The sequence below is a fragment of the Cynoglossus semilaevis genome, chromosome 19 (genome assembly GCF_000523025.1).
Source record: "Cynoglossus semilaevis isolate Cse_v1.0 chromosome 19, Cse_v1.0, whole genome shotgun sequence".
NCBI lineage: Eukaryota > Metazoa > Chordata > Actinopteri > Pleuronectiformes > Cynoglossidae > Cynoglossus > Cynoglossus semilaevis.
In genome coordinates, this window is record NC_024325.1 from 16,182,540 (window position 1) to 16,192,217 (window position 9,678).

General features: G+C 45.8%; 2 protein-coding genes across 2 annotated transcripts in view; one reads left to right on the top strand and one right to left on the bottom strand.

Moving 5' to 3' along the window:
* The window catches only part of arhgap31 (Rho GTPase activating protein 31), a 14,895-nt gene extending 12,115 nt beyond the window's left edge, over positions 1-2,780 (top strand). The window contains exon 14 of the mRNA XM_025065643.1: positions 66-2,780. Coding sequence (XP_024921411.1) covers positions 66-1,170 — 1,105 coding nt within the window. The 3' untranslated portion in view covers positions 1,171-2,780. The remainder of the gene's footprint in view (positions 1-65) is intronic.
* Positions 2,781-8,578: 5,798 nt separating this feature from the next.
* On the bottom strand, positions 8,579-9,672 carry gsx1 (GS homeobox 1). The gene is given in 3 exon segments (XM_008333334.3): positions 8,579-8,782; positions 8,785-8,988; positions 9,097-9,672. Coding segments are annotated over 3 exon segments (891 nt in total). The 5' UTR covers positions 9,629-9,672; the 3' UTR covers positions 8,579-8,627.
* Positions 9,673-9,678: the final 6 nt, after the last annotated feature.

Here is a 9,678-nt window from a genome sequence, read left to right on the forward strand (position 1 = left end):
GAGGCCCCGACGACCTCGCCTCCTCCGACAGGAAACGACAAACACCCCGAGTGTCCCCCGGAGAGCGTCCCTCAGACGTCCAGCTCCAAACCGGATACTAAATGGAGATATTTGTCCTCGGCGCCGTCTCGGGTCCACGCTAACGCAACGCAGCCTCACACAGGGAAATGCAGCGGAACCAAACAGAAGAACCCGGCGCCGTCTCATCGGTTCCACAGACAGACGTCTCACGAAGGTTCTGCTCCGGAGAAAAGGGAGGAGAACAGTTTTCCCAAACACCGGCCGTGTTCCCTGAACCTGGACCTGGGCTACAGGTGCATCAGAGACATTTCCAACCAGCAGAACCGCCACCTGTCGGAGTTCTCCCTGAGCCACCGAGGACTGACCACGTCCTCCGGCTCCGTCAACAACGCTCCGCCCTCGGACCTGGAGATGTTCTTGAACGATCGGCAGGCGCCTCTGCGTCGGAACTCCGCCCCGGTCAGCGTCTCCTCGGTGCGGACGCCGCTCATGATCAAAACGTGTCAGGCCAAGGCCGTGCCCGTCGTCGCCCCCAAGGTGCAGTACAGTCTGATCCCCCCCTCCAGACAGGAGAAGGAGGGCGACGTGTCCAGGGAACCGGAGAAGGAATATTCCAAGGTGATTGCGGAGAAAAGCCCGTCGGCGCCCCCTCAGCTGATGTCGGACTTGAGGGAGGAGCTGGAGAACAAGGAGCCCAGAGCACAGAAACACACGCAGGTGGAGAAGACGGGTGAGGCCGGGGTGAAGGCCACGTCTCCCCCAGAGCTGCCGGTCATCATCAGGAGACACGCCCCCAGTCTGGAGGTGTTCGTGGACTGTCCCAGAGCCAGCAGGGGGAGCCTTCTGCAGCGGCCGTCCTTCAGGAACAGGCAGAGGCCTCAGAGTCTCATCCTGCTCAGCCCCCCCTTCCCCATCATGGACTACCCGTCATCGGGGGACGACGGGAAGCTCCTGTCCTCCATCAGGGACGCGCCGGCGGTGAACGTGTTGTCCGCGGAGAGTCTGAAGGCGGCGGACGGGATTCCTCTCCAGAACAAGATGACCATCCCCAAAAGTGGACAGAGGCTGGAGACGTCCACCAGCTGCTTCTACCAGCCGCAGCGGCGCTCCATGATATTTGACAGCAGGAGCCACAGGCAGATCGAGTGACGGTGACGAGGAGACGGGTTCTCCCTCCCGACGCTGTCGGACGACCTGTGGTCAAATCACAGGCTCCGAGTCGTTTTGAAGGAATCGTGAAGGATTCAGTGAACGTTGACGGATCTTTGGTTTTTTTTTTGGTTTTTTTTTGTTATTATTCTGCTGCTTGTTGGTGCAATTAGTAGATATAAGTGAACATGAAGGAAATAAAGATACATATGGATCAGTGGGTTAGGGAGGGTGCACCTTAGTCAGAAGGTCGGGGGTTCAAAGTCATGATGAGACACTACTGAAGTGGAAAGAACTGGATTTGGGTTTGAATATTTTTACAAAAGTTTTACAAAAATTCTGAGACAATTTCTAGTCCAAATTTTTAATTTTTTTTTAAATTGAACATTTTCATATCAAGTCTTATTTTCAACCCTATTATTTTCTCCAGTTTTATAAACAGACTTTTTGTTTTTTATATTAAAATAATTCATTCATCTCTGCTCAGTGCGTGACCACAGCTGCAGTTTCACTGTCGCTTCTCATCCAATGCATTTTAAATGGCTGGTTGCCATGGGAACGACAGTGTTTTGTTTTTTTTTTCTTCTCACCTGTGGTTGGTCAAATTGTAGCGGCACATGGAACGCAATTCGATTTCCTCCAATTGTCAGTGAAGTGCTCTCTGAAGATCCTGTTGGTTGGAGGTCAGAGGTCAGATTGAGGCGTCACTGTCACTGTTATAACTAGAGCTGTCAAATAATCTGGTAATCTGGACTAATCACGATCGAAGTCTCCCGTGATTGATCATGACTGGTGTGGAGATTATTCAGCATTTTTTTTAAAAATGTGACATATATTTAAATATTTCCTCTGTATTTTGCTGCAACAGAAAGACCATTAACAGCAGGTAGGGGTCAGTGTTTCTCACCTGTTTCTACGTGTGACTAATCCAAATGTCCTCAACAATCCGTCTGAGTCACGCTGTTCTGACACAACCCGGGCCCGCTGACCTGAGGTTGAGCCTCAACAAACACATACTGGGAGTTGATGATGGGATTTTTTTTTTTTTTACCACAGTGTGTGTAAATAACATCGTGTGTTTCGACTGCGTTGACGAGCTCCTGTCGTTCTGTGTCCGTTAACGTTGTTACTCTGATGAATTAATTACAAATTAATTCACAGGATTTTTCACAGCTTTAATATATTACTCTGTAAATACTATTGTTTTGTGTGTAAATGACATGGTGTGTGTGTGTGTGTGTGTCGACTGCAGGTTAGTAATTTACCGTTGATCTCGTTAGACGTGGTTCGTTTTGACAGTTCTAGTTATAATCTGATGAGGTGGTGAGTTAGGGTCAGGTCAAGAGGTCAGCAGGTCGACAGGTCAACAGGTCAGATCTATCACCAAAGTCTGGTTGATTTGGTAAACTTGAAGCTGGTGATGTCTTTTACTGTATGTTACTGTAAAAGTAACATGTTTAAATATATATAAATATATAAAAAAAACTCTCTACTCTGACTGAACTGGATCAGCTGTTATTTACACACAGAAGGATTTTATTTTTCTGATTATTTTTTGGTTGTTTTTTTATGGCAGTATTTAAAAAAAAAAAAGAAGAATTTACTGATTTGTGGAAGGATTTTATTTTTCTGATTTTTTTTTTGGTTGTTTTTTATGGCAGTATTTAAAAAAAAGAAGAATTTACTGATTTGTGACAAAGATGGAGAACAGTTTCTGTTAAAGGAACAGGAACAGGAACCGATGACTGGACTTGAACACGTTCGTACACAGATCTGATCCTTTTCCATCCCGGGTCTGTTTTGTACAGCGGCCCACGTGGGCCTCATGTCTGGGACGTGTGTGTGTGTTCCGAGGTTCAGTCGTGGAGTTGCTGCTCTGATGAATAACTGGAGTCTGACTGACTGTTTTTGACAGACTGTTGGATGTCGTGTGTTTGGATGTCGATGGTGCTTTGACTCACACACTGATCTCTGGCCTGTGTGTGTGTGAGAGTGTGTGTGTGTGTTTTCTACTTCCTGTCCTGGTTCTTGTGGACCTGATGTAAAAACTGGATGTGAGGGAAGTTGAAGATGATGATTTTTTTTCTTCTTTTATCAGTTGATTTCAAACTGGATGTGAGGGAAGTTGAAGTTGATGATTTTTTTCTTCTTTTATCAGTTGATTTCAGTTTCATTTTTAATGCAGATTTTATTTTATTTTTATTTTTTTTCCTCGTGAACTTTTACCGGTCTGTTGGCGGAGACAGTGTCGTGTCGGTCGACCTGGAGATCAACAGACGTGGCTAACATTAGAACAGCAGTTGTTTTGTTTTGTTTTTTAATTATTGCCTGATGGAGGCAGGATGTACAGAGGATGTCGGGACATGTGTTATGACAAACGTTATGGGAATAAAAGTCTAGAAAACCCATTGGTTCTGGCTCAGTAGCACCAGAGACCTGGAACTTTCTTTTCCTCTGATGCAGTTTTTCGGAATATTTTTTTCTTGAGTCAAACCGCAGGGAAAATTATCTGCACTTAACACTTTAACTTTGAGATTAATTTTATCAAAATTTTAATTTAAAAAAAAAATGTTAACAACTAAAAGGCCATGTATAGGGGTGCGACCCAGAGGTTGAAAAACACTGAGCTCCTCCCTACTGAGTTTTCACTGATTCGATTACAGTTTGTTTGTTTACTTTAGACTTTATTTTTTTAATTATTATTTTATTTCTATTATTATAAAATACCCTGATAAATTCTGCTCAAATTTTTTTTTTAATTTTTTAAATATTATTTAATTTCTATTTTAAGTTCAAGTGTTATAAAATACCCTGATAAATTCTGCTCTGTGTCGAATGAGACAAACGAAAATTGTGAACGGAAATTTTCTATTTCGCCACCAGGTGACGCTCCAGTTCTACTCAGTGGGATCCGACGCCGTGGAGCGAGATAAACGGAGGGGGAGTGCTGGAAAAGTCTGCAGGTGGGTTTAAACGTAGTGACGTCACACTCTCTCTGACGTGGACCGAACCTCTGCGTGGTTCGGTGTTTGTGTCTGGTCCGTCCGTCCGACGGAGCCGGAAGTACTTTGTCATAATATTTCAAATATATATGTGTGTGTGTGTGTGTTGATGTTGTTGTTTAACTGCTGGTTCTCAGATATTGAATTAATTCATTAATATTAACGAACGACTTTTTCCGGTCCTCGCTTTCCGTCACTCCGAACCGTCATCTGAGTCCAAGTCCCGCTTCACCGTCGCTCTTCAGAACAGAACTTTTCAATACACTCAGACAACAAAGTTCTGAGTTCCGATCCCAGAATTCCCCTGGTGCTGCGTTCACTGTGCGGCCTGGCCGCTGCAGGGGTCACTTCCATGTCTGCGCAGTTCATTATTTGCCGACCTTTGACCCCGGCCTGTGTTTGACTGAGAATTAGAAAGGCGTTTTTTTTTTTTTTTCTCAGCGCACTGAAAAAGGCGAGCAGGGCCAACGGTGCGCGCGTTGAATATTCAATGAGCAGAGAGAGGGAGAGAGAGAGAAGGGGTGAGGGAGAGAGAAGGGGTGAGGGAGAGGAGCTGCTGCTCTTCCTTCATCTTACATTACCGATTAGCTGTTAAACACATTATATTCAGATGAACGGATTCTAATGTGGCAGCAAAGAGGAAGAAGAGAAGAGACGGTGAAGGGAGAGAGCAGCGGCTTGGCCTCTCCTCCCCTCTCCTCCCCTCTCCTCCCCCTCTCCTCCTCTCCTCCCCTCTCCTCTTCTTTCTTTTATCTATACTTTAGTTACTCCTCTGTACTTTACTTCACTTGTACTTTTTGTCTTGTCTTCTCATTTCTCTCCTCTCCTCCCTCTTTTTTCTCTCCCCTTTCTCCTCACCTATCCTCTCCTCTCGCCTCCTTTCTTTGCTGCACTACAGTAGATTTGTCACCACTACACCCTTGGCTCGTGTACTCTCTCACGTCATATTTACCACGTGTATTTACTAACATATAAATACATAGAAAAAGAGTAAACCGTACTCGGAACTTTTCTCCAGGTTCCAGTCTCTAAGACGGGAACGCGCTGCAAAAATGAAAACCTCAGCGCAGGTGTGAACTACAAAAAACAAAATGTTTATTTTTTTTTTTTTTAATCTTTTTCATTTTCAGTCACAAATTACTTTTTCCAACGCAATTCGTGAAAACAAACGGATCAGTGATAATAATGACCAGCAGCAGATTTTAAAAAAGCCACAAAATCTACATCATTTTCATTGTTACATGTTATTTATTTAATGTTGTATTTTATTTTTTTATTGATACTAAAATCCTCTAATCCTCTAACATCTTCCCGCTCCTCTCCTCTCCTCTCCTCCTGCCTCAGACCCTCCGCGGCCCCGGAGCTGCAGCGACCGCAGCCGCCGTGGAACGAGGTAAAGAACCACGTATAAAAAATGTACTAAAAGTGTTTAAAAGTGAATGAAGTGTTTAGTTAAAGTTGTTGGTTTAACACGGTGGGTTTTACTGCGCGCGTTTGTTATGCAGGATGGGTTTAAAGTGGAACTGAATGTGCAGTGCCACAGCAAGCCACGCGGGTCCAAAAGAGCCCTCATTGAGAAGCCACGTGTCCGTTTCCAAAGCCTCTCCAACTTAACCACCTCCTTTGTACCACTAACCCACATCGGCAGCGTCCCTCCACATAAAGGGATTTGCAATTTCAAGATATTTCAGCTTAAATGTTTTTGACAGTTCCCTCGCTTTTACTGGGGCTTGGTTATTTTAACTGTGCCAAATGGGTCACCTTGGGTTGCTGTCTGCGCGCAAAGGGCTTTTGCGCGCATTCAGTCTGAATTTTTTCCAACTTTCCTTGACGGGGAAACCAGCTGCTGGTCGTGAAAAGACGGCTTATTAATTGTCCTTTGTCATGCAGAATTGCTTGATTTCTAAAGAAACGTACAAAGGCTCTTTTTCAGGATTCAAGTATTTTGTTTCGTGCGTATTTTCAAACCATCGAATCAGCTGCAGCGCCGCGCCGTCTACCAGACTCTCAGGTACTGACTGCCTGCTCCCTTTGTCCCCTTTTAATGCTGTTGTAAATCGTGCAGACTGATTTGTTACAAGCTGTTCTTTTAATCTGATAGATAAGAGACATGTCAAAGAAAAGCCGTAAATAAAAAATTAGCCTGAATAAAGACAAGGGCGAGTCTGCTAGATGGGCGCCTGTTGACTCAAGCGGCTCTCCAGCGTCAGGGGAGCCCTCTCCTCGGCTCCGTCAAGGTTACGTCCACAATTCGCCTTTCTTCTTTCTAAAAGGACACCGTGGTCCTTTTTGCTTCAATGAATTGATCGGCACAAAATTAAGAATAAATAAATTGAGCATTTGGAGCAGCCAGCGTATAAGCTCCCCCAGGGCGCATACCCCGGGGCTATTGAATGGATAAAGGGCGCTTTGCAGAGGACGTTGTGAGCAAAATGGGGCTCCATGGTGCAATTAACAAAATAGTCTAATCCCATATCTTAACAAATGCAAATATTGGACTTTGGTTAAAATGTTTAAATGAACAATTAAGTGAACGTTTACCAGCGAGAACCGCGCGTCCGAGGCAGAGGCAGAGCGACGCGAACACGGCGATTTAAAAAAACAAAACTGTTTTTAATTCCCTTTAAATGTACAAAGGTCGGTTTTCTGTGGATGTAAATAAAATTAAAAGCCCGTAAAAACTCATAAATCTAACCCAGAGAGACAGAGCTCGGTCCAGGCAGCAGGTGGAGCGGTGCGTAAAACCGGCTGGAAAAAAAAACTGAAAAGAAAACTCAGGTTCAGCTTTTCTCTTTGTGACTTTTAAATATGAAAAAAAACAACTGAAAAGAAAACTCAGGTTGAGCTTTTCTCTTTGTGACTTTTAAATATTATGGAATTAAAACAAATAAACAAACAAAGAACAAACGTGACAGCATGTTAATAAAAAGGGAACACATTAAAACACATTTATTTTTTTTCAAACTTGAAGATGGAATAAATAAACGTCGCGCTCCTGTTCCACCTCGATCTGCGGCTCCAACGGCTCTAGGTTATCATTATAATCCCTGTTCATCAATAATCATGTGTTTCCTGGTGTGAAATCCACATTTGTGGTGTGTTTTCTTTTCTTTCTCCGGGTCGTGGAAACACCTGCAGCTCATTAAAGCCTCAGTAAAGTCGGCCACACATGCGTTCACTCCGGGAACAATGCGGGTGACGGACACCGCACCGCGGCTCTGCCTCATTTGTTTTCATGTCAGATCGATATCTGAACACATATGCATATAGTCGATTGACCACGTTATCCCAGTCACACGAGGCCGATCACTTCAGCTGTGGACGTGGCCCTGACAGGGGGATGAAAACACGCACTGGTGTCTGAGGGTTTTCCCCCTCCCCGAGGGAACGGGCGCACAAGAGGGGACGGACGAGCTGGTCTTCATCAGCTCTGAGGGATGAAGATGATGAAGTGTTTTATTTACTCCTCCACTTCAGTGATGATGATAATAATGATCTCCACTGAGGCCCGAACACATTAGGGTCTGGTCTCAGAATGAGACTCGGAAATTTAGGGGAAAAAATGCACAAATCAAATTCGACGTCTCCAAATGCGTAAAAATCTCCAATTCTGTTTTATTGAGGTCACCGAATAATTTATTTTAAATATTTTTTCTTTAAATGTAATATATATATATACTTTATATGTGTGTGTGTGTTTTAAAAATATATAACGTCTAAAATAATCCACTACGTTAAATCCACACACTACAATTTAGCGGTTGCGTCATTTACGTATTTGTAGAATTCGTGCTTAAAAGTGTTTAATTATATTTACCATATTGTCGTATCACAGTATATGTGTTTATTCATATATGTCTTTGAATATATTTCAATTATTTTCAGTTTAAACTCAGTGTTCACGCGCGCGCCCTGCGCGTCCTCGCCGTGCGTAATGGTCCGTCTGTTGCATGAATCCACACGACAAAGATGACGTAACGATCAGCAATATTTTTTATTTAGCATTTTTAAATAAATAAATATTTTTCAATGACACAGAAGATATCACAGTCATGTGACAGTGTTGTTGTTGTTGTTGTTGATGTTGACGATGCCACGATTCCATCCACATGAATCGAATGAATCGATACCGGCGGTTTCCACCCTGTATTTCAGAACACTCACTCGGACCCAAACGGCGTGTGCGTTTTGGGCCGGTGTCGTCTGTACAGACCGGCCGGTCACAGTCGAACTGGAGCGGCTACAGCGAAACGTTTTCAGAAAAAAACTACATACAAAAACGTACATCAAGTATACATCTATACAGTGCCTCAGGGGGGCGCCCTGATTAAATATTCTCTCTCTATGTACAGGTGTCTGGACACAAAAAAGAACAGTCTTTGTTTTGTCTTTTGTTTTTTGGCAGTTTTCAGAGTCTGGAGGAGTTCGATTCGGTTCGGTTCAGTTCGATTCGGTTCATGGAGACACAGACAGGTCTGCGTCCTCCTTCTCGGACGAGGACGGCGATATGGGCATGTCGTCCTCCTCCTCCTCCGAGCACCTGGCCGTGGACAGGGACGAGCACTTGCAGCCGTGCGAGCCGCCCCTCTGGCCGCCGCCGCCGCCGCCTTCCCTTCCTTTTTGTGCTTCACCCTGCGGTTCTGGAACCAGATCTTCACCTGCTTCTCGGACAAGTTCAGGTAGGTGGCGATCTCGATGCGCCTCAGTCTGGACAGGTACATGTTGGAGGTGAACTCGCGCTCCAGCTCCAGGAGTTGTGTGCTGGTGAAGGCGGTGCGCATGCGTTTGCTGCTCTGAAGTTTGCTGTTGGTGTTTTCTGTGGAGGTAAAGACGCGACGTTAGAAACTGTTGGATTTTTTTTTTAAATTTCTGTTCAAACTTTGTTTATTGGTTTATTCAACATTTTAAGTCCGCGTCAACTCACCGATGGAGATGCAGTGGAACTGCCGCGGGTCTGGCACCGTGTACGCCGCCTGGTAAATCCCGGGTCCGTGGCTGAGGTTGACGCTGTTGGCCGTGGAGTGTTGCCTGGACAGGGCGGAGTGGCAGTACTGTGAGCTGAAGGGCGAGAACGACGCCTTGAGCAGAGGCAGCGCGGGTGGAGACGGGTGGAGCTGGGACGCGGTCATGCACAGCGGGCAGAAGCACAGGAGCCCGGCCTTCCTGGAGTGACAGGAGGCCGGCAGCGCGGGGGGCGGGTGGGGCGCCGGGGGCACCGCGTCGGGGGAGCTGGTGTCGCTGCCTTTGTCGTTGGTCTCCCTTAAAATCAAGGAATCCACCAGGAAAGACCGGGGCATGTTGGCGGACGGGGTCGCACGCTGTTGTGTCTCGAAGCTGGAGCTGGAGCCGGTGCCGGTGCGTCCTGGACGTGCGCTCTGCGGGACCGTGGACAGCGAAGTGGTGCTGAAGGCGCGCCGCCGCTCCTTAAATACCCGCCCCGGACTCGGTTCGACCATGTGACGGTTACGCCGTAAGCGGCCGAGAGCTCTCAATAGGGTTTTGTGCC